The 26,287-nt window shown below is 41.0% G+C and overlaps 1 protein-coding gene across 5 annotated transcripts in view; it reads right to left on the bottom strand.

Annotated features, from left to right (window-relative positions):
- Positions 1-26,287, bottom strand: part of iqsec3a (IQ motif and Sec7 domain ArfGEF 3a) — a 101,793-nt gene that overhangs the window by 16,568 nt on the left and 58,938 nt on the right. For all 5 annotated transcript variants that reach the window (XM_039791443.1, XM_039791446.1, XM_039791447.1 and 2 more), the window contains 5 exons: positions 23,595-24,877; positions 13,401-13,562; positions 9,360-9,482; positions 4,080-4,246; positions 1,425-1,564 (listed from right to left, as the gene is read on the bottom strand). In XM_039791443.1, the coding sequence (XP_039647377.1) occupies positions 1,425-1,564; positions 4,080-4,246; positions 9,360-9,482; positions 13,401-13,562; positions 23,595-24,877 (1,875 nt within the window). The remainder of the gene's footprint in view (positions 1-1,424; positions 1,565-4,079; positions 4,247-9,359; positions 9,483-13,400; positions 13,563-23,594; positions 24,878-26,287) is intronic.

Raw genomic sequence — 26,287 nt, forward strand, 5'->3', positions numbered from 1 at the left:
ATCAAACACCTGGTGAAGTTCCAGGTATCAATTACTGTACCAATAACTCAACCCCATCATGGAAGCTGTTTAAGTGTGTGTGTCCTGTAATGCACTTTGTCTACCTTGAGAATTAAGGCCTTGAGAATAAGGACATTTTTGTAAAGTGATGACATTTCCTCACTTCTTCTTTAGTCCTGGTTTTAGAGTTAAAGCTGCTCTAATCAATATTTCTTTATATGAAAATGAATCAAATGAATATGAATAATGTAAAAGTGGCTGCTTGTAGTGATATACCCATTGAAATTATCACCAGACTCTGCTGTTCGTCTCTAACTTGACACGCCAGATGGTTCAACCATCTGGGAAGCCATCATTGTAAACTGTTTGGAAAAGGGCAGGCACTTTCACAATACCTGGCAGGTGATTGGATGAACTGTCATGTCCGCGATTGTTGTTTTGAACAAACAGTCGTGGTCACATGGAGCACGTTCGTCACACACACCGTAACCATGCTCCGAACTGCTAGTAGCTCCTGACAGGACAATGATTGGTTGAACCGCTGGTTGTTTGGACACAAACACATTACTTGAAACCCGATAAGATGGACTTCCGTGTGATATGTGCTCCCGTGATATTGTGAGAATCCAGCTGTCGTGCACTGTCAACTTTGTTTTTGTTTCACTCTCACATACTTACACATACTAGATGCCGTTTTCAGCAAAAAAAATACTCTTATAAACCAAGTGGACTCTAGCTGCTCAGCACCAGACAGCAGAAAGACAAAGTTAGTGACTAGCTGGTGAACATGAACGTGAACAAGAGCCAAATATTTCCCTCAGGAGTTGGTTGTAACCAAAAACAGCTTAAAGAGAGTGAATATTAGATTTGCATTCAACCAAGGGGCTAAGTTAACAATACGTCTGTTGTTGTTTGTTGTGTTTACTACTTGTTGCGCTGTCCCAAGTGGCAAAATACATCAACTAATGCAGCTTTAAGGTTTAAGCTATAGTGCGTAGTTTCTGTCTCCCCCATTAGGAATTCTAAGTAATGACAACAAAACTGTCGGCGCGTCCACATGATACAAGCCTTCTGTGATCATGCACCCCCCCACCCCTCCTCCACGCTGTTGCTGTTGAGGACACGGAGGATTAAAAAAACATGATGGACTCTTCAGAAGAGGCAATTATCTTCACTTGAGTTTCTGTGCGCGAAAGTCACCGGACGACACAATCTTCTGAACATAGCCATACTGAGAAATACAGAGAGAGTTGTATGGAGCTGAAAGTCTTAATTAGCTTTGTAGCAACTCATTTGGCAATGGCTTGAATGTAACAGACGTTCATTAATATCCAAAAGTTACGCATTAAAGCTTTAATATGGTTTCAGTCAAAGTTGACTGATACCTACAGGTATAGAACAAAGGTGTGTCTGTGTGTCCTTACGGTTTTCATGCCTACGATGGACTGCTCAACCTTGGAGACGTAGGTGACGTGGTCTTCGTTGGAGCGTAACTCCCTCTGTTGTATTCTTTCGTAGATTCCCACCACCATGTCTCTGGGGATGTCTGCTCCATCATCCACTCCTAAGAAATAGAAATGTGGAAATAGGCTGTTTTAACAGTGGTAGAGAACCCTTAGTGTGTCTACTCTGGCTTAAATACAGCAGGGTATGTGTCCATGCCACAGGATGAGATGCACACAAACGTGTATATACAACATGGCTGTATACATACAATATTGTTCTGACACTAAGCCTCGTTATTTGACTTGCAAAGAGTGGGAGAAAATTCAATATTCATCTGTCCCTCTTTGTCTTTCACTGTCTCCATTAAGTAATGACAGAAGGCACTGTGAAAGGAGGTTAATTGGCAAGTGAAAGGTTAACACCCATAGAAGATTTTCTGTCTGGAACACAGTGCAGTTCAAGGCCGTGGCATTTCGATGCAGGTAGCGCTGCATGTCATTAGGCTGAAAGGTTGCACTCGAGATGCTCCCCATTATATCTTGCCAGCTGTACCGCGCTATGTGCTACATTGAGTTTTCAATGGGGCAGGATGTGTTTGGAGAAAATGAAGCCACCACAAGTGATGGTGCTGACAGTGAGGCACCCTGGGACACCGCTGAGACATCACTCCACATTACGGAGTCAGAGGGAGTGAAGGAGATGTCCAGGGGGAAATATGTGTAAAGTGTCAGATAAATAAGTGACTTTTTTTGCTGAATGTCTCTTTAAATTGTTCTGCCACTTCCCATGCACTTCTCGTGACTTCACTGCTTTCTATCTCTTTGCATGCCGATTACAGTTGGTCGGTACACCACCACCAGACTGATATATCTCAACAATTTTATTTTTTTTTGCAGGCTTCCATGGTCCCCAGATGATAAATTTGACAAATAATCCCCAGGCTTTTCCTTTAGCGCCACTTGTGGTTTTGAGTGAAATCTCTCGACAACTATTGGATGGATTGTGACGCAATTTAGTACACATATTCATGTTTCCCTAACAATTATGGGGACTTTGGTGATCCCTTAGCTTTTCATGTAGCGCCATCACTGGGTCAAAGATTCAGTTTGTTTAATACTTTGGTTTATGACTAAATACAAAAGGCAAAACTGACATTCCCATCAGCATCAACTGTACTTTGTGCTTAGTGCTAATTAGGAACAGCTAAACTTAGAGGGTGAAGATGAAAAATGTCCTTTTTGACTCTCGCTTCGGATAAGGAAAAACTCCCCACACAAACAACTAGGGCAACAGGGCAAAAACTAGAATGTCCATTGACTCTGGTTTTACCTATGGTTCCCCTGTAGCATCAGCTATTCATCTTCTCTTTCCCAGTATCCTTGTCTTTTCATCATCTCGAGTGTAATGTTGGCTTGTCACAAGGCCTTTTGATTAACGGTAGCCCACATAAGGACTTTCAAAGTGAACTGAACTCCCTGTGTTAATCTGAGACCACCCTCTCTGTCCAGTAACTGAGACACTACAATTTTAAATTGTTCAATAAGCTGACATAAAGGATTCATTTATGGTGGAAGCTGGTTTATATTATGTTGGCCCATTGTGGGATAGCTTTGACACTGACAGTCTGTTTTAATTGAGATAATGAATGCTCTATGGTTCTTTATTACTATTGGTTTCTGGTGCATAATTGCATTTCACCTCAGCCAATTCATTGATTGAGCTATTCTTCTGTCAGTGTGTGTGAGAGACGTGAGTAAGAAGAAAAGAGGAGAGACAAAACAGAGAGAATACAAACAAGGAAAGACAGATGAATAAACAGACCAAATGATATTTTAACTGAGACAAAACAAGAATGGATGGCGAGACAGAGAAAGCATAGTAAACTGAGCAGAAGACAAATAGAGAGGCCAAAAGAGAGTGGCGTACTTTCATTTGCATAAGATGCCGAAATTGATTTTCCAACTTAATTTAATTGTGGGGAACAGTCTGGATGAATCTATTAAAGTTGTTCTGCATTGACCTCAGCCTTGCCTGATTGATTGCGCAGAGGAAGAGCAAAACTACGACGCTCCTGTCTCGTTCTCAACGCTCGGATTACGAATTACAGGTGCTTTCTATGAGTTGTGAATGGGTAAAGCAAAGGCGGGCAGGGATAGAAATGTAACCGTATTTTTATCATGTGAATTTATGCAGGACAGTTTGATTGAATATGGATCCAAACACTGATGGATTCTGAATCATTTTCACCGGTTCATTTTTCTTTCTGGTGGCTTACTGAGTATTACTGATCTCTTATGATGAAATTATTTTCGGTGTCCTTTCATAGAGGAGTTCAGATGCCAGGGTTGGCTCCAGTACAACACCATTAGAGCTGTTGTGGATTGAGGTTTGTGCTCAAACACACCTCAGTGAGACAGATGCTCTCTGAGTCAACAAACTTTGAGCATGTTGGCAATATTAGCTCCAAACCATCCATCTCATACTCCTCAGAAAACCTTCTCAGATGACACATGCACATAAACACACCTAAAAACTAACCTGCATCACTTGAGCCGATTATGTCAACTTATTGATGCCATTTAACTCCCTTAATGTCCTCGAAAGTCATGCAAACATAACGCTGTGTTGCTTACCTCGTAGGTTGCGTATGAAGTCCTCCAACATCATCTTGCGGTCGGGCTTGATGTTTGGACTGTACATGTCGGTGTTGAGCAGAATGATGGCGAAGGCCAGGATGAAGATGGTGTCTGGGTTGTGAAACTGCTGCACCACGTCGGGGTTACACATGCAGTAGCGCTGACTGATGGTGTAAAAGAAAAAGAGTGGGAAAAACAAATAAAGGTAGAGGGCAAAGAAGGTGGAAAGGAGAGGGGTGAATACGTGTAGTAATAGATGTGGGTCATGACAGAGGACACAAAGAAGGAGGAGTGACAGGAAGGGAGGAACAGGAAGATAGGATGTTAAATAGAATACAGTACGTGAGGCCAGTTGTAAGGGATGATGAGTACAGAGGGAGAGATAAATTAGAAACATATAAGGGACAGGAATAAGAGGACAGTTAGGAAGAGATAAAATGGGAGAAAAGACAGATAACACGTTATCCTCCGAAACTTAAAGCATCCTTCAACACACTACATGCTCATAAATGCCTTGACACAAGCTGAGCATGATTGTGTCACACAGAAATAAGAGTTATGGCTTTAATTTTGCTCGAGGCTTCATCTGAGGCTGTTGTTGCCTCTTAGCAACAAGAGAACTCACGGTGGGTGCTCTGCTGAAGCGGTGTGTCTCTGTGTACAGTAAACACATTAGTCCCACTGGATTGGATGGTTACATGGATCATGCTTTACCCAAGATAATGCCAAACACAGACAAATGCACCCACAGACCCCTTAGTTTTGTGTGAGTCCACTGAGCCATGTTTAAACATTCACCAACATTTATGGGCCTGGTTGCTGGATTTATGCCGGTTGTTATTGTGTTGGAGAGAAGAAATATGAAGTTTGAAATATAAATTACCCTTATCTAGGCACTTTTCTGAAACCAGGGGCCAGGCTCAGTTTGATGAAGTTCCCAAAAACACCCATAAATAGGTGAAGAATGGAAATGCCTATGCATCATGTGGTTATGGAAACCACGAATCTAACAGGTACATTAGGTGTTGGCATACGTGTGTGTGTGTGTTAGGAAAAGAAGTGCAGAGAGGAGAGAGATAAATTGTTTCTCTGTGAAGTGCATGGACACTTCCTGTTATAGGGAATGAATAATACAATAGTACAACATCTATTGTGTGTGAGTAATACAGAGTAAAGTGAGAAGGTGTTTGTGTGGACCCTGTGGGCTCGGTGTTGGAGTGTATATACTGTAATCGTTACTTTAATCAGTCATCATTTCCACATTGGGGCTGTGGCACTGTTTTGCAGACTCACTGAGCCGCATGATTGGAATCTAATGTCTCTGTGGAATTGAGTGAAGTGTAGAAACACATTGGTATGCATACAGTGGGTTCATACCTTGTCACAAACACCGTTTTTAATGTGCTTTCCAACAGTGCTTAAGCATCGCAAGGTTATCAAAGGGAAAAACAAAGCTTGTGTTCCTGTCCCAATAAGGGTGTCATTTTTGTCCCTACCTCACTTTAATAGTTTCAGTTTTAATTCAGAGATCACTGAACCGTGTCCTCCAACTGTCCAAACAACAACATCTGGATGGGACAAGCTCTGAGTTGATCAAAATGTTAAACTGCTCATGTGAGTCAGTTATTACAGTGTGCTCACAGAATTTAAGCTCTACAAGCAGTAGAGAATGATTTGATTTTGTTTGGAGATGTTTTGCCCCAGATTTATAAGCTGCCCTCCCTTATTGGTGGAGGTTTGCAGCTTGTGCAGACAACTCAGGGAAAAAGTCCCCCAAATACTATTCTGTCAAAAAAGAAACAAAACAAAATGATTTAGCTGGTTTTATTTGCAGGTAATTGTTTCAAAAAGATGATAAACTGATCATCAATCAAAGATAATGAAGTAAAAGAGAGTTCTATTTTAAGTAGAAATAAAATAATAATTTTTAGCTGACATAAGGAAATTTTAATTATTTTGTTTTTATGTAACATAATAATACTGTGTTAGTGCATTATAATGCAGCGAGTTACTGTTTGTGGCTCTCTTTTTTTTAGTATACTTACACTATTATGGAAAGCTTGATAACCAATTTAACCATAACTTATTTGCTAGATAAATATCTATATACAGTAAATAAAAAAAAACATTTATACTACTTATGCGTGTGTTTTTTCAATATACTTTAGAGCCTCTGATTTAATTGTATCCCCCCACCCTAAGCAGCAGTGCTTTTGTGTGTGTTTGTGGCGTCTCTCATACAGTATTTATTTTAGCCTGGTAATCACAAGGCTTCACACAGATGCTTATTCACATCTCAGTGTCTGAAAACTGTGACTCCACAGCAAACAGCAATTTTGCCCTTGTCTGTAAATCCTGATGTACTGTAGCACCATGCAGTGAAAACCTCAATTATGCTGCTTTCTATCAAAGTGTGTTCTGCACAGAAATACATGGAAAAATGACTAAACAAAAAAAAAAAAAAATGAGGGGGTAAAACGGCACATGATGCTCTCAGGGCTCAGCGAGTGGATTTGGCAGTCTTCAAATTTGGCATTTGCTGCCGTCTTCCAAAACAATTTCACTTTTGTTACAGATCGCTAAAGATGGTGTAATCCAGCAGTCATTATGTTCTCTGTGAGGATGGATTTTGGTGCAAGATTATACAAGTTGCATGATCTTTACAGTATCTAACCATAATGGAAAATACAGCAATTGTATGTGACTGCAGCATGAGTAAATAAGGATGTCTGGATGCTACACTGTGATGCAGATATGGAAAATATAATCTGAATATATCTGCAGCATTGGGAGCCGGCTCAAATTTTCTCATTCATTAGCACACTGACGCAGCAGATACTGAGGATGCTGGCTGCATTTCACTTTTACCCTCACTCTTTTTCACTGCTGCTTCAAATCCCCTTCACTTACTTTGGAGATTTCTCTCTCTTTCCGTGTGTGTGTGTGTGTGTGTGTGTGTGTGTGTGTTATATCAAAGCCCAGGAGCAGGGGAGGCAGGCACAGAGAGGCAGTGGCAGTTATGCAACCCTGGTTATTTATAAACCTTCCGCTCTCTCTTCCTTTCTTCCCTTTCTTCCTTCCTTCCTTACTTCCTTCCTTCCTTTTCCCAGTTTTTGCCTCCTCACCCCCATCATCCTCCCCCTCTCTCTTTCTCCTGATAACACGCAGAGCCAGCCTCATGTCCAAACATTACCAGTGCCAACCTCTCTGCCCACTGACTATGACAATGCCGCCGCCGTTTTTCTCTTCATTGGGCACCTCGACAACTGTGACAGGTGGTTGTTACTCCAGAGGGGCTACGGCAAACAGTTAGCATTAACACACAGAGCCACAGCTGTGCCGCAAATTGTCTCCCTGTCGCAAATTGCAACTAGAAATTACATGCTCCCTGGCTCTTCAGATGGGCCCTGCATTGTCAATATTTTTTGGTAGTCAAACAGAAAGGAAAGAAGAAAGCGTGTGCTTGATGAGGCAGTGTGAGTCGACTGCTGAGAGATACTCTCATACATTTGTTATCAAGATTCATGCGTATTTATGTTCACATGTTCAGGTCATGATTTCTTTATTACTCCTTGATAATAGTGTGTTTTATGTGTGCATGTCCATGTGTCTCTTTTTGCGTGCATTGCTGTTAATTTTGTCTGATTAAATCTAGTCATACTAGCTTTTTTTATGTTCCCTCTTTTATGTACCTCTCAGCACGGCTTCAAAACCTGATGTTGGCATATTTCATGATCAAAAAAATGTGTGAATTGCATCTTAAAGCACTGCAAGACAAGTTTGGCTCAGCGGTAATTTAATCACCCTTTTTACATCAGATGAAATAACACACCCAGATTTACATTATAGTAGAAAGTAAATGACACCAGTAGGACAAATGAGGGATAGTTTGCATAACCCACAAGATGATAAATATTCATATCCGACTCCTTTAAAGCAACAATTCTCTCTGCACAACAATGTTTCTGAGTAATAATACATTTTTGACACATGGTCAAATCACTGGTTCTTGCATGTCCGACTGACCACTTGCCTGTTGGGAGACATATACAATTTGCGATGATGAACAGTGGCAGATATACCACTCTAAATTCTTAGTAATTTGTGGAATAATTGGTCTTTGATTTATGACAGAGGTATAAGAGGGTTTGCTTACTGTGGCTAGCAAGCTAATTAGCTAGACATGCTAACATTTGCAGCAGGGCTGTAGCACTTGAGTCTGAACTCGGACTCGAGTCCTGACTCGAGGCGCTTTTCGGTTGTCTCGGACTCGCCTTGTACTCGTTGGTATTGGGACTCGGACTTGTCTCGGACTCGGCCATTGGACTCGCCAAATATTCTAGTTGGTCTCGACCGAGTCCGGCACTATAGGCTTTTGTTCTAAAGTAACTTCCTCTTTCAAAACAAAACCATTGATCAAGCGCGCGCATTCAGAAAACAGATATTAGTTTAATTCAAAATCCATCTAGAACAGGCGTCGAGATTGGTCGCCTGATATACGCCTGGCTGCATCATATACCTCGATCATCAGGGATCAATCATTTTCATTTTGGCCACAGATGTCTTTGTACTATGAATTCTTCAGGACAAGTAATTTGGAAAATTTTCATTTTATACTTAAAGTAAATAATATGGCCTAATTTGATCCTATAGTGTGTTTTTTAACATTAATATGAGTTCCTCCAGCAAACCAAGCCCTGGGTATCCTGCTCTGCCTTTGAGAAAATGAAAGCTCAGATGGTCATAATGCTCCTTATGAGGTCATAAGGAGCAAGGTTACCTCCCCTTTCTCTGATTTAACCGCCCAGAGAATTTGGCCCACCTATGAGAAAGAGAGAGACATCGTGGCTTGCAAACAAGCAAAGTAGCAGTTGGTCAAGGCTGCAGCCCCACCCTTCACTTTGCCCCCCCTCTCTCCTCCTCAATAGCATTTAAAGCTACAGACACAGAAATGGCACATTAGGAAAGCTCATTGTGGGACTGGCTCTAGTGGCTGTAATTCTGCACCAAGGCTGAATTTCGAGAAAGAGACTTCAGATACAGTATTAGGGGACCACTAAGGCCTATATAAAAGCATCCAAAAAGCAGCATGTCATAGGACCTTTAAGCTATGACTGGACAGGACAGGACAAACGGTTAGTGTTGAATACAAAAAAAAAACATTCCCAAAATTAGTTTTTTGTAGCTGTAAGAATGGAAGCTAATGTGCTCCTCTTGTAATACCAGTGAGAATACTGCAAGATAAACCCAGACAGCAGCTAACGCTTTTAGAATTACCTGAAGGCCTCGATAAGACGTTCTACCTTCTGGGCTTCTCCCTGGACACGAATGTGGGCCTGAAACTTCCTCAGCGCTTCATCCAGCTCCATGCCTGAGAAGTCCATCTCATCCACCACACAACTGTTGAGCACAGTAAGGAATGGATGTGATACGGAAAGAGCAAGAGCAGTGGAAAAAATGACACAGGAAAAAGAAAATATTTTAAAATGTATAGCAATATATCAACATGATGGTCGTGGCTGCCCCTTCGCTGGTGGTATGGGTGGATCTGTGGATGTACACCTAAGATAAAAGTCCACTCGCCTGCTTCCGAGTCACAGCACCACTCTGCTTACTGCAGGCATTTGCCACGCACGGACACAAGGGATAAGACTGGGCCCGGCTATCTTTTCCGTGCCACAGCTGCCAAGACACACACACATGTACGCATGCAATCCCTCAGAGCAGAAAATTCTCCTATTACCTGACAACCCCAGCTTAATGTCTTTAATTAAAAAAAGCAAAATGTCCTGTCCCAATGAGTTCAGGGGGATAAATACAATGTGGGCAATTTGGAGTTGAAATTAGGTTTTGAAGTGAAAGGTGACTTTGAAAACGAGTTGGAAGGTTTTAAAGTTTTCCGTGCTTTGATATGAGGTGTTCTGTCAAAGTACAAAGTGGAATGATAATCGAACTATGAAATTAAAGTCTTTTTTTTATACACTCCGATCGGCTTTCATGTGGTATTCCAAACCTATCCACACTAGTTTAATATAATCTTTGCCACTGTTGATATCTGCCCATTCATGGTTATGGAAAGCCTACTGCTTCTGATCTTTTGTTGAAACACTGGGGCGTGCACGCACACACACACACACACACACACACACACACACACACACACACACACACACACACACACACACACACACACACACACACAAATAGAAACCATAGAAACCGTGCAGTTTGAGTTTTTAACAGCTTCTTAAAACCATCGACTGCCTGGATTTTTGAATAACTAGGTGAAGACTGTTCCAGAGGGTGGGATCCGCCACTGCGAAGATGTGGCCACCTTTGGTTTTAGGCCTACTACAGGCCTGTAGATTTTGGGAAAGCCAGAAGACTTTGGTCAGCAGATCTCAGTGATCTCAATGAGTGCAGGGGACACAATATTTTAGAAATATAAAGTGCGGCCCGTCTTTGTAGTGGTTTGTAGGTGATTAAAAGAATTTTAAAATGAATTCTGCACTGTATAGGTAATCAATGAAGATTGCCCAGCACTGGTGTAATGTGTGCCCTAAATCTAGCATCAGTTAAAAGTCTAGTGGCCGGATTTTGCACCAAATGGAGCCGAGACAGAAGAGCAGCTCAGGACGGTGAACATTGAATTACAGTAACCAAGACAGGACGAAACATAGGCGTGAATGATTTTTTCCAGATCTTGAAAAGCTAATTAGTATCTGTCCTACGTCTACTATTACTACTACTATATTAATAAATAACAACTACTACTAATACTAACACTTCTACTTGTGCTATGTCTAGTATTACTATTACTCCGGTCACTATTGCTACTAGTGACATGAACCTACTACTAGTAGTCTAAAACTATTCAGAGTTGATAATTACTTCTGTGGTTGTCAGTGCTACTGCTACCATCAATATTATTATCACTCCTTCATATTTTACTACAGGTTACAGGCACCACCCTGACTACAACTGCCAGTAGTACAATATACTGGATGCTGCTACTTCTAACACATATATTAATACAACTATCCATGAATCATCTATACCCACTTATCCTGTGTAGGGCTGTGTGTAGCTGCAGCCTACCCCAGTATACCAGCCTGGACACCCTGGACACTATCACTAACAACCATTCCCACTCACTTTAATACCTACACCTGCATTGGTGGGAGGCAACCAGAATATCCACAGGAAACATACACATAACATGCATTCACACAAAAAGGCCTGAGCAAGGCCCCATACAGGTTAAGCTTACAGTACACAGTGACTCTGACTTGATCCTCTTCTTGAACAACTCTCTTGATGGTCGAGCCTCTCTCATCGCTTTCTTCATGACTCACTTCCTCGCTCCACCACCTCTCTCTCCCTTCTTCCCCGGCTGTCACTCCTTGTTTATGTAATGTCAGATGAGATGCTCTCTAGCCTAAGTACATCAGCCCTCTCCTCCCCCCTCCTATCTCCTTACCATACACACTCAAACATAATAACACAAGCGCACTGGCGAAGACACATGTACATATACACGCATTACTGTTATCACGCATGCACTTTGTAGATCTGTATACAGTACCTGGCAGTAGACACATCTGTCTGCATAGCAAAGGCTTAAATTGTGTGTTTACAAAGCTGTGATGGCAGGCGCACACACACACACACACACACACACACACACACACACACACACACACACACACACACACACACACACACACCAGATGGAACAATATTTTGAGCAGCCAATAGATGACAGTTTGAATACAGATCTCATTTTTCTGCTAAACAAGTACAATACATTATCGGTAAATTAATCCTCGTGGTGCCACATTTTTTGGATCCCAAATCTTTAACCACAATTTGGCTTAATTGCCTTGAGATGTTTTAACTATTGTTGTTAATGCTTGGAGAAATGTGAAGGGAATGAGGCACAATTAGCTTCATAAGTAGAAGAGGAAGATTCAGGAATACCGCAGACAACACAAACAAAACGCTAATATAGATGCACTCACTCACTCACTTGTACACACACACACACACACACACACACACACACACACACACACACAAACACACACACACACACACACACACACACATACACACTCATGCTCAGTAAATCAACGTGAGTGATTTTCACATTAGACTGCAATCCCTCACCCGCTCCCCTGTGACTACACTTTATCGAAAGTGCTCTCGCACACACTTTGCACTCTTCTATCATGTTCCTCTTCAACATCACTTCCACGCAGAGTGCGGATGTATGACTGCTCTGTAGTAAAATAAGGACAATAATACATCTACAGTATATATCCCAATGTCACCTGCGTTGAAATATATCCATGCCGTGAACTGGAGTTTGAAGTCTTAAAAGCATAATTCTGTTAATGCAATGCATTTGGAGCCATGATGGTGTCCATTTAAGAAAATATGGATATTAGATGAGGACAGCCTGGGGAGAACAACTTGGTAGAGTGCTGTGTCGTGTATGTCTGACCTTGAAAAGACTAAACGTGTTATCGGTTTGATAACTTGGACAAAAGGGAGCCTAAAAGAAAGATCTGCGGTACGCCCTCCGGGTGATATGCAAATTTAGAGGTAACTGGTAAATGGGAGAATGTAATAGAATAAAAAAAAAAACACACACAAAGAATGAAAGAAAGTAAGGAATTTGTTCAAAGATGCTAATGAGAAAGAAAAAGACCTCTGCAGCTTCAAAGCAAATACTGCCAATCAGGTTAATGACCTGGAATGAAATTTACAGGGTAAAGTGAGTCATGTGTGCACATGAGTGTGTTGCAAAAGTGTCCTCACATTTATTTGATGAGTAATACAATAAGGAGGCATCTCTAAACCCATTGGGTTGATCTGTTTGTTTGTTTATTTTCCTGTCCTTTTATTTTTATTCTGCTGTAAAGAACAAATGATGGTTCCACATAAAATAAAAGGAAGGTATTAAAATGGAAGTTGTTTGTTTGTTGGATCATGACACTTTAAGGTTAAAGTCTGCAAAAACAACAGCTTTGACATAAGTGGACCTGAAAGTTATAATGTAGGTTTTACATTTAGGTTTCAGGGAATCATTTGACCCCTAGATAGATTTGAAATATGTATAAAACCCTATGCACAGTTGGCTCAGGTATCAACACGACTGGCAACCACTATATTGTGACTAATAAAGCTGAGGATTTTCCTGTTAACCCTGACCCCTGATCTCCCAGAAAATGGAGGGATTAGTTAGGAGAATCACCTCATAAGGAGCGGTAAATTATCCTAAAACGGTCTCTGGAAATAAAATGTGCTACTCACTCTAGGACATCTCTGTTGAAGGGCTTCTTGCTGTTTCCGAGGAACTCTCCAATCATCTGTCGGCTCAAGCCTTTCCTCTGCAGCAGGAAGTGGGCAACGCCGATAGGTGTATCTGGGATGAAGCCTCGAGAGATCAGGAACTGAAGACCCTTATCAGGGTTTCTGAAACAAACAAAAGAGAATAATCGGACTGAATGAGTGAAAGGAAATATTGGCAGTGACCTAGCAGTGTTTTGAAACTGCACAGATGCAATTTATGTCCTCTACTTCGGTGGTAGGTGTGACTGTGACAGATGATTTGCTCTTTAACATACTTAACCACACTTAGCAGCAGTAATCCACACCAACACTAAGTAGAGCTACATCCTTTATTTGTTCATTATTTATTTATTGCCATGATCTGTATGTTTGGCGCTCACTGTGCACACATGCACGGTGTCGGTGGAGACTGCTGAAAGTGATAAAACAAACAGGGCAGAATCTCATCTGTATTCATTCCTGCTGATTTGCAACATTCATTAACAAATTGACACTGCTAAATTCAGAGGATACTGCCAGAATAATAATGGCTGATCTGGGATGCAGATTTAAATCCCTGCTTACATGCACAGAGACGTTCCCAAGAAGACTTTGTTGGAATGAAACAGGTCTACGATTAGCTTTAGTTAAGGTTTGTGACTTTTGTTTGTATTTTTTCATTGATTTAATAACAAATTCTTCCCTGTTTCTCCAAGTTGTTTTTAACAGCATACCAAACTTAATATAATTTATTGGTTGCCTGGAAGATTGCATATCAACCTAAAAAAAAAACGTGATATGGCTTTGAAAACTTTTACTTCAAACTGCTTACATTATTGTTTGGAAGAATAAATAACAGTGTTTCTCTAACAAACAAAAAAATGTAATCATAAGTTTTGCTGCTTTAGCATTACTAGCGGAGAGCTCATACACTGTATATTAATGGACAGCGCATGTGTGACGTCACCCATTGGTTTGTGGAGATCTGACGACACAGTGTAACGCCGATGACCTGCCGATGTGCGCTCAACCTGCGCTGGACTCGTTCATAATGAATCAATCGTCACTCTGTGAGTAGAGAATCCAGTCCGCAGTGTAGTTCAGATGAACTTCACTGATAAACCATAGACTGGCTTCATGGTCAAAGACAGTTTTTAACTTCAGTCTCTGCCAGAGACGCCTGCTTAAAAAGTAACGTAAAAGTAACGAGTAACGTAAAAAGTTACTTTCCATAGAGGGTAACTAATTAAAGTAACGGATTACTTTTTTAAGAAGTAACGAGCAAACACTACTTTTTAAAAGTAACTTCCCCAACACTACTCACTGATAGTTTTCAGCTGACTGCATGGCAGAAGTTACTTTTGTGTGAACAAGGGAGTAATAGCCTAACTATTTATAACCCTATTAGACACAGATGATAGTTGCTCTAGGGAGGCTACCACATTATTGCCACAGCTCTCCCTCTCCAGTCTTTATACAGTGTTTAAACCATAGCCTTTACATAAGCTGTGTGTGTGTGTGTGTGTGTGTGTGTGTGTGTGTGTGTGTGTGTGTGTGTGTGTGTGTGTGTGTGTGTGTGTGTGTCACAGCTAATGGGTTTATAAGGCAAGGGCGGGACAGAGGGGAGGGGAGAGGGGGATAAAGAGCAGGATAGAAGGAGGAGTCTGGAAGAAAACCAGACAGAGCAGATGTGCGGGAATGGGAATGTGAGGACAGAGAGGGAGGACGATGAGTGCAGGCTGGACTGCCTGAAAGCATCTGCTGCGACAGCCTCAGTGCACTCTCTGCTTCTGGCTCACCCTCTCAGCTGAAGGTGATGTCTCGCCAAATGAATTTGGCAGATATCACTCATTTGATGTTTGTCCAACAACAGATGGATCGCACATGGTGATTATTATTCGTAATCAGTATTGGATGTGAGGGGGAGTTTAGATACGGAAGGAAAGAGAGGAAATGATACAGGAGTTATAAGATGGATAGATTCAGATGACTGGTGCAGAACGAGACTGTCATCAGACAATCACAAGCATGGGTTGTTTGTTCAAATGCTGAAAACAACCCTGTTTACATTTTCAGTGACATGGAACTATTGTGATCGTGCAGATGATTGTCCTTCCTCAGTAGTGAAGTCAGGAAAATATCTTTTAGGCTTGAGTTGATGAAAAGTGACATGTCTGAATACTCACACATAGGTCTAACACACTTTTAGGGATATTACTTTGACTTGGAGTGTACCTATAAGTCATATAACTCCTACATGACTTCCACACTCATGACAGTTGTTTCACAACCAATGTCTCTCATCCTGTTAGGGTATTCTGTACTTTTCCACTGTCCCATGCTGATGTGGGCCTGTCAATACCAGCTCATCATGTGTTGACATCACGAAGACAGTGGAGGAGATAAGGAAGACATGATGAAGGGGTTCCTGTTTCACTCTTGCTGGAGTAAAGACAGACCTTCCTGCTTTCCTGGGGTTCAAGGAGTAAACTCCCACCCATGCTGAGGACACAGAGGAAGGACTACAACCCAGAGAGAATAAATAGGGACTGGAATGTTCAACATTTGCTCATTTGACTTGGGAGGTGTCGGAATCCTCAGTTTTGTGAGCCCACATGTGCATTAAAATACTGTTACTAAAAAGTGTTAATTGTATTCTATTGTCTCAGTGATTTATTTAATTGTCCATTGGTTAAGAGATCATTCAACGAATATGCTAAAGAGGATAGTTTATAGTGTAAAACAATTGGAATCAGAATTTCAGAATCAGGGCCTGGGAGCCTGAGGGTACAGGACAAGAATTATCCTCTTCAGTAGCAAAGGTGGAACTAATGTGATGTCAGGACAGGGTTGCCTTCAGTCAACGTTGGTTTAAAACCAACCTTAACCTTCAAGTAGTTGTAGTTTTCCAATCTTGTCAAATGGGTCATTTTGGAGAACACGGACAAATGATCGCTTTTGTAATGTACGTATGACGACTTGTGGGTGGAAATAAACTGCTCCACGCCCAGACCGGCTCAGACGTCTTTCCCCCTCGAACATTTTCTTGCATCCCTCCTTGTTGCACAGACACTTTTTTTTCATCTTGGAATGTCACCCTACCATAAATACATACTTTGCGCATCACATTGATATCCACTTTTATTGGCCCTCTATTTTAGAGCTATTTCAGATGTGCACAGTGGCGGTACGTCAGAGCTGTGTTTTATGGCCTTTACAAGTGCTTAACTGTCAGCACTGCATGTTGCCTATTTCTCCAGATGCTCACATTCTGTTTCATTACTAACCAGTGATAGATTGATGGCTGGTTAGCGCCCCTGTGCATTTTGCTGAGTGGTAACACGATTGTGTGGTGTGACTTTAAACCCTTCAAAACCCTGACTCATTGCACTAATGTGGACTTGTTGTTGCAAAGCGCTGCTCTTGTCCATGAAGTGTGCTTTTGCTGAAAAGGCAAGAATATAACGTTAAGGCTGCTTTCCCTACCTTGGGTTTGCATTTTTTTTTTTTTTTTAGCAGTGGTTTGTCAAATGCAGCCGATGCCCAGAATCCTAACCCCCTTATTCACGTCATCTTTATTCTTTTATTTATCTCAAACAATCAAGAGAATGTTGTAAAAGAAAAACAAAAATACACAAACGTAGACAAATCAATCAGAATTTACCAAAGAACAAAAAAAGGATAAGTTTGAGAAGAAGCAGGGGGAAGCATAATGCTTATAAAGTCCTGCCTCTACGTCACAATGTCATTATTACAAAAACAAATACAACATATGCATACGTACATGTGTGAAATGCGAAAATTGTCGTCATACAATAACAATAATGATTCTGTATTGGTCAATTATTGTTTTCTTTAATCTATTTTTGAACTGTATAATGTTATGGCTTTGTTTGATTGATTTGTTTGTTAACAGTATTTCGCACAAGAGGTTGTTTAAACATTAATGTACCTCTTAAAAGATATGCGGTCTCTATCGTATCATTCATATGTTATACGGCAAATCATTTTGTTTGACTTTAAATGTAAATTGTGCAGTTTTAAATTCAACAATGTCCATAAATTTCAACAATTGTGCTCATGATGTTTCGTGTGATTAATGGTTTCCCTTTAAAATTTTGGAATGATTTCAAACAGGATGTTGACTAACACTTTAAATTATCTAAAAGTAGATATTGTAACAATAACATTCTCATACGGTTAAACTGTCAATGTTTAGGTCGGTTTGGTCACATTTGCATATGCATTTGTGCAGAAAAATGAACACTTGAACATACATCAGCATAAAAATACCTAAAATGACAGAAACCATTTTTGGGAAACATTTGATGTGTACTTTGATTTTTTTTAGTTTGGCAAATGTCACATCCGCTAAAATGCATGGCCTACTGCAGCCAGACACTAAGGGGGTTATTGAGATGTTTTGGCTTCACTATTGAGAGCTGTCAGGCCGTCCATCTTAATATACAGTCTATGATTTCAACCATTTATCCATTACGTTTAGCTAACTACAGCTGACTATTTGAGCTGTTTATTCATTGGCTTTAGCATTTTTTGCTTGCTCTCAGTCACAACACATAGTACTGAGATGTTACTCAACATATATATATATATATATATATATATATATATATATATATATTTTATATGTGTATATATATATATATATTTATATATATATTTATTTATGTGTGTATATATGCATTTAAATTGTAATTTCTCGTTTTTCAAATCAGTTGAGCTAGTCTACAATCTTGCATGTACCACCTACACAACAACTGCAGAAGAGAAATTAGAAATGCGTTCCCTGTTTGCCATCTGGATTATAGAGTTTGTAATTATGTGCTGGGTCATTTAGCACCGAGGGCAGAATGTTAATACAGGCAAGGTTTGTGTATGCACAAACAAACAAGCACAAACCTGTACATGCACTGAGTTTTTTGCAGAGCTCTGTCCTCCTGGCATCAGGTTATTATCCCTCTCGAGGAGCTGGGCAGGCTTTGCTGATCTGCTGTGTTAATTAGCCTTCCCTGGCATATGTATTCAGACCTGCCTTTCTTTTGCTCTCAGTCTCTCTTCACACTTACGCCATCACCTACTCATCTCTTATGCCACGTTTTATTTAATTCATAAAGCTCTGATGGTGCTCCATTTTCATGCATGACGGGGAGGCAGATCTGAATCCGCCATGAGCTGCTCTGATGTCGATGCTTTCAAAAAGGCGTCTACTATGTCTAACCCACCAGTGTAAAATGGGAAAGCCATGCATACAAAAAGAGAAATCTACTCAGGAATGTGTCATTAATGTCACCCCTCCCCAAACCTGTAACTGTCTGTTGAAGGTTTGGTATCAGCTCCCTTGTGTGATGCCATTGTCCTTGACACACTCTCCCCTCACATAATGGAGTCATTGTTATTCCATACACACAGGTGGGAACTTTATCAAGTGGTCTCTCTCTCAATATGTCCCTCCCCTCTACCTTTTGGTGTCTTTTTCTGTTCCCCTCTCTTGCTTTTACACTCCATTGTCATCGCCCACTGTATCCTTTTATTCTTCTGCATCACACACACACACACACACACACACACACACACACACACACACACACACACACACACACACACACACACACACACACACACACACACACACACACACACACACTCTCTCTCTCTCTCTGACTTCTCCTCTCTTTAATATATGTTTTCCCTACTCCCCTTGCTAAGGTGGTGCATAGACCACCTGCTGCAAGACAAACACCGGTTCAAACTCACACACTACTTTGCCTAGCTTTGTGCAATATGTGTGAGCTTTTTGTACGCATGATCAAGCAATACCCAAGTTTTAGCCCAAAGCAAACAGCCCTGTTTAAGATGCAAAGGATACAACAGCACAGGTATTAGAGGGAGGGTACGAACTGGTGGAACTAATAAGCCTCAAGCTTGATTGCCCTCTCTCAATTTTTTTTTTTTTTGCTCTCCCTTACTTCCCTTCCCTCTGGTCTGTCTCTTCCCTTGTAGCCAATTTATTAAAAGGCAGCTTATCTTTCAAGGTGTTTGATCAGGGGAACGAGAAGAAGGGATTGCAAATAGATAGAAAAGCCTATGAAACTTGTACTTTCCTGAAAACTGTCATACAAATATGTACAGTCCTCACTTCCCCTTGAAAGATAGCTCATTAAGAGTGTTTCAAGCAGAAGAAACAGATACACGCTACAGTCAAACATCCTCTGCCACTCCAGGTGCTTTTCACAGTGACACTTTGAAAAACTATTATTTTTATTAGAGATGGCAGGGATTTTGTAGGTAGACTTTCTAAATTGGTCGGCTGGACTTTCATGACAGTAAGCACATAACCAGTATGTCCTCCCACACGTGTAAAGTAACATGGAAAAGATAGTCCAGTACAGAAACTTTGTTTGTAAAGTGAGATTATCGATGCTAGGGTTTAAGTCTCAACTCATACCTTGGATTATCCACTCTAATGTTTTCACTTTAGATTTCAATTTTAAGATAATTTTTTGGGGGGCATTTTAGGCCTTTATCTTTTGATAGGACAGTTTTTAGGCATGAAAGGGGAAAGAGAGGGGGAATGACATTTATTTATTTGAAAATTGAACTGGAATAATTTCAATGTTTAGTTTTAAGTAAATCCTGACAGAAATTTAAAGCATGGCTGTTTCAGTTGCCAAACCATAACTCCATCCTTTTAAGTAGTTTTTACTTTATTTATATTACAAACCTCTAATACCTTTCTTCTTTATGCTCTTCGGGGGATTTCCTAAAACAGATTTGTTATCTGATTTCATCTAATTTAATGTCCCTTTATTACAATTTCTATATAATCCATCTCCCTCCTTACCTTTGAAAATGGAAAAATATCTCATACTCACTTGACAACTTCATAACTCACTTTTAGGCCATTCATTTTTTTTTCCTTTATTTTCTGTATTTTATTCATTTTCCCGTGCTGATTATTCCCTCTCCAGTAACTGCACAGCTCGTTCCTGCTCCTCTTTTTTTTCAGTGTCACGCTCCAGCATTGAGTCAAAGTTAATCGGCTTTATTGTGCACTTTTATTGCGCTGCAGAGCTTGGCAGTGAGCAAAAAGATAATGTCTGTTCATGAACTCCAATCTTCTAAATTTGTATGAGATGGCTTAATTGGGGCAATATCTTAACAAAATCGTGTAGTGGTTTTGCACCCAAGGGAACACAATGCATTTTCCGTCAAAGCGGCATATTTTGGAAAGCAAGGAGAGCTTCTACAGAAATGGCTGAGGTGGCAGGGACAAAAGAAACTTGGATTGAAATGTTAACACATTTTTCATTCCAGTTCCCAAGGGGCCGGTTCACGCAGCGCTGAAGGAACTTTTAATTACATTCACAACTCGCAGCAGAATGACTAATGAGAATTTGAGGCTTCGTGGATCGTCGCCATTATTTTTTTGGATTCACACCTCATGTATTCCAACTAATTGTTACCCAGCAACTCCGTCAGTGGTCGAGCGAGTTTTAATATATGTGAGTGAGTTACGTGAGTGATACGTGAGCGAGTGAAAAGCTAATAGAGCATATGGTAAATCTCCTCATTTAAAGATTCCTTCCAGGTGTGCTGCTGGCTGCTTAGCACATTGTCAGGAGGCATGTGGTTACAAACATTTCTAAAAGGAGAATTTAAAGTGTTGAACAAATAAAAGCAGGGCTGTTTTAAGGGGTAACTCCCACATTAAATGTAGCTCTGCCTTTATAGCTGGGAATAAATGTTAATATAAATGTACCATATGCATTATGTAATATGTAAAATAATGTTATTTTAGTGCTTCTATGAATATGCAATATATTTTTTTAATTATCATAACTAGCTGGAGGTCATAATTAACCAAATGTTCCATTTATTTAACTACAAAACTGAGTGAGTTTGACACACATCTCGGATTCAGTGTTTCTATCAACAAATCAGATTCAGTCAGTGCTGGCCCAATGCACTGGTGTTACCATAGCAACATTTCCCCCTCCTATCTGTCGCTGCCATGTAACCCCCTTGCACCTGTCTGGAGTGCGTCCTGGAAGGTTTTTACTTGGTTTGGACTTTGTCACTCTTCACTTGGCAGCGGGGGAAAGCTGAATTCACAATGACTGAAAAGCTGCAACCAGCAAACATAAACAAGCTTTTCAAGCCATGTTTTTCTTCTGCTGACTATTTGTGAAGCCACAGAGAAAAATGCACTGGGAGTTGGGTAGTAGTAGGATACAAGAGTAACCTGTATCACTATGGGCTCTTGGCATTTAAGACGAACTTTAAGACAGCATACCTGACAATAATGTCAGATAAATTAGCATTAAGTCCTTATTTAAGAAAAGGAAAAAAAAAGCAGGGATTGTCCAATTATAGCTGAGCTAGCCACAGCTGGTCTGTCAAGTTTTTTATTTATTCATTTATTTATTTTTAAGATGTTTCTTTTTTAGGCCTAAGATTGACAGGAAAGAGAGGAGAGAGAGGGCATGACACGGGACGGATTCGACCCCCAGTTGTTGTCAAGGACTCAGCCTACACGGGCGCACACTAGGGGTGGGAATCACCAGAGGCCTCACGATACAATATCATCACGATACTTATGTCACAATACGATATATAATTGCGATTTTAAACATATTGCAATATTCTGCAATATATTGCAAGATTTTTCCCCACCGCTAGCACACACTGAACTGGGTTAGCTAAAGGTTGCCCAGGTTTTTCTACATGTTTAAGCAGTGTGCATGTAGATAGAGAAATAGCCGACTTGGTTTGGAGGGTGGTGTCTTTTGTTGTCTAGGCCTACACAAGAACAAACGTGCATAAAATGGATTAAACAGTGGGTTTTCCTACTATAACTGAAGCTGCAATCATTAACATGTCCAGCTAATTGGCTTACTCCCTATAGTAGTAAACGAGCATTACTTCCAAGATCAAGGAGCACATCATTAGCTTACTAGTTAGCTATCTTAGCTGCTTGTGGACAGGTTATGTTCTAATAAAAGCCCTGTTCACAACTAATACGTCCACTGTGTAGTATATACCCATTACCAGAGTTTAAATTAACATTAGCAGCTCTGTTCTACTTTTTATTAGATTTGGGGAAGTTTACGCTCCTGCAACCACAGCCCAGGTTATATACGAAATAACGTTAGCGTTACTAGTCCCAAACACATAAGTTTAAGTAAGTACGGTAAGTTTTCATCCTTAACACTTTCTCTTGTTACATTAAAACTGAAAACATTCTGCTTGAAAATACGTGTGTAAGATAAGTAGCTTAACGGTATTATGTTTGAACAAAATAAGAGACTTACACCGCAATACAAGAATAATGCTGTTTATTCACGTTATTCAAGTCTCTCGTTTATCAACTGGTGAGGATGCTGACTTTTTGCCTGGGACATTGCTTTAGCATCAGTCCTTTAGAACTACATTTCCTTCATTTTATTCCTCTTCTCTTACAAATCAATCTCCACACAGCTCTCTGTCTCAATAATTCATCCTCTCTCTCTTGTGATCCCAGTCTGATTTGTCTTTCTGAGAAAAAAGAAGACACCTCAGATCTAGCTTGGGACTTGGGCTTCACTGTGTTTGTTCTTTCAGCACAATGGGGATCAGTGAGGAAAAGTGCTTTTCTTTGCTCGTTTGAGTCCAGAGCCCCCATCAAACTTCAGGTAGCCTATACTTAGAGGGGGTGTGGAGGTACAGACAGTTTCATAAATGTCACTGTACTTACAGCATTCTCTTTTCCAATATATATGTTTTAACCTTCCCAATCATTATGATCATCATATGAAAATAAATTTCTTCATTTATGCCTGTATAAGCAGATTTGAATTTCAATAAATTTGACACCTTACCAGAGCAACATTCACATTACTGGCCAGTACTTCTTATTCTGTGTAACCCTGAAATGAATACTATTATTTCTAAATGCCATGAAATTCCCAGACTGGATTTGCCATGTGTGTGTTTTAATACATAATTACAGAATATATATATATATATATATATATATCTCTTTGGGATTATTCAGTTTGTGTTTCAGTGCAGTTAACCGTGGCTAACCAATCAGCTTTCAGAAGTGATACCACTAAGAAGTGATTTAAATTTTTAGATCAGAATCAACAAAAGAATGAAAGAGCAGTGGCTACTCACACATTGAAGAGATTGAGGCCGATGCGGTAGAGGCGTTTTCGCATGACATCAGTGGATAGCGTGGGTGATTTACAGCTGGCTGGGTTCTCACAGTGGTAGCGTGGCAGGCTGAGGATCATGGCCTGCAGTGCCTCCTTGGACGAGGCTTCAGATGTGGAGCGTGCCTCTGTGGACGTGCTGCTGCTGCTCATCTGCTCTGAGCTGTTATCTGCGGTCTCGGAGCCGCACCGCTTGACCTCCAGCGGCTCCACCTTGGGCGAGCTCCCCAGCAGCGGTGGGGTTGCGTGAGGGGGCTCTGTGGGTGGCGGTACCACCACCACAACCTTATCTGGGCTTTGAGGAGCAGCCATTTTATCCAGAGGGGTTAGGGGAGGCTGCTCCTCTTCCTCCTCGAGCTCTTCTTCACTTGGAGGAGGAGCAGGAAATTCAACATCCTGCTCGTCTTCTTCAAACTCTGATTCTGGGGGTGGTGGGGGCTCTTGTGGGGGTGGTGGGGGATCTATGGGTTCAGCTGGGAGCTCTGCAGGGGGAGGAGGGGGTTCTTGGGAGAGGCCGGGAGCAATGGAGGCTGGAGTGGAGTTTGTTGTTGTGGAAGTAGACATGACAGTGGTGGGGTCTCCTTCTTGTTGGACGCAGCTGCCGAGGGTGACAGTGGACGATTCTATGACTGAGGATGAAACAAGGAAGTTCTGGCTGTCGAACTGCACAGTCACATCCCGGAACGCCATCATCAGCTTGCTTGCACTTCTCGACAGGTCACTTGGGTCTACTGGGCCTTGATGAATCGCTGACTCTCTCACAACACCTCCATCTCCTCCACCTCCACCTCCTGCTGCTGCTGCTGCTGCTGCTGCTGCTGCACTGAAGGAGTCGGCACTGAACTGATAAGTGCCGCCTTCTTGCAGTGAGCACATGGTCTTCAGGCTCCAGTTGCTGAGTGCGTCATCTATGGACTTTGCCAGTGACTGAACCTGTTCAGTGAATGAGTCTTCCAGGTCGGTCAGGGTGCCACCAACTGTGGCAGGCAGAGATGGCGAGCGCACCAATGGGATGCCTGTCAAGTTGCAGCCTTCTGCCAGGGCCCGTTCAGCAGAGAAACCTTCCGTGTTTTGCACACGGACCTTGCGCAGGGAGATGCGTCGAGGCAGACGACTCTCTAGCAGCGAATTGCGGATCTTCTCGAAGTTCTTGCTGAGCTGGTACTGGCGGAAGGCAGTCTGGATCTTGCAGGCAGCACGGCGGGAGATAAGGTGGCCACCGTATTTGTGCTCTAACATTTCGATCTAAAAAATAGAAGAAAGAAAGGATAGACAAGGAAAATAATGAATTACTGGAATTTCTGATGTGTATTTGAATTTGCATGAAGGAGATAACAGCCTATAAACTGTGAGGACAAACTGCAATTATTGGTCAAATATTTCTGGACTTAATCATATATGACAATTATGGCTGCATACTGATTAGAAATTGCAACAAGATATACACAGATAGGTAAAACAAAAGATTGCAGAGGACTCCCATAATCCCATGTATCACAGATGCTGTTATTTGTGAAAGGTCACTACCGGGGTTTCAACATTTTTCATATTCTCTTGCCTGTCACTGTGGTGCATGGAAAATGAATATGGTATGTGATTTGAAAAGCAGTGTGAAAAAACAGTTGGAGTGTAGGTGGGAAATGGATGAGCTAGGAATGGGATAATTGTGGTGGAAAAATAAAATAAATGAAAATCACAGGAGATGAAAAGAGTTGTAAAAAAGTAGTATTTAAAAATAAAAAGTAGTAGACAAATCCAAATATTAAAGTACTCCATATTCAAATAATATCCTCCCATGGCTCAGTAATTATCTTTTTCAAGCTGGCCTTGCGATGTGTGTACTGAAACTACAGAGTTTGGTCAAAGCCACAGTTCAAAAGATAGAACACAGTAAAAGCTGACTCATGGTATTTGGACAAACGTTCATTTCCTCGGCAAATAGAACTCATAATCTCTGCGAATTCCATAGAGAGGTCCTGCGCCCAACTTTAAATTGTCTGAAACTGAACAAGCCATTAATCTTGCCTGTGAAAAATTGCTCAAATGCTGTGGGAAATAGATAGAGATATAATATAGCAATCCTCATCTGGCTGCAGCTCAAACACTAGATGAGACCTCTTTGAGTTTCCCAGAACAATCAGGGGTGGGTATCTTTGGAAGTGCCCACAAAGCGCTCTTATCTCCTCCAGTCACTCCGAAATCCTTTTCATTCAGAATAAATCAATGAATATAACTCTGTGTCTGTTCTAACTGTATCAAGGGCATGAGTGTGGAGGAGGATTGAGCTTTGAAGGAATACAAAGGAACCTATCATTTTAGAAAAAGAAAAAAAATACAAATTATATATAATATAATATGCTGCATAGAAACTGCAATAGCATCACATAGCATTTAAATCTCAAAAACAGAAATGCTTGCTTTTTCCTCCCTAATGTTTTCTTTAGGAGCTGGTTTCTTGTGTCAGGGTGATATGTACATGAGGATTAATGTGGTCCAAGTAAAATATCCCTCCTGTAAATTTAAATGCATTCGAACGAACGTTACCGTGGCCACAAAGGATCATAATGTGACTTTCAGCTGCTAATCTCCTTTCGCTTTAGTACTGGACAAAGTCACCTAACCACCTCCTGATAGGCTGTAATGCCTCGAGGGTTT

This window comes from Perca fluviatilis, chromosome 23 (assembly GCF_010015445.1).
Source record: "Perca fluviatilis chromosome 23, GENO_Pfluv_1.0, whole genome shotgun sequence".
NCBI lineage: Eukaryota > Metazoa > Chordata > Actinopteri > Perciformes > Percidae > Perca > Perca fluviatilis.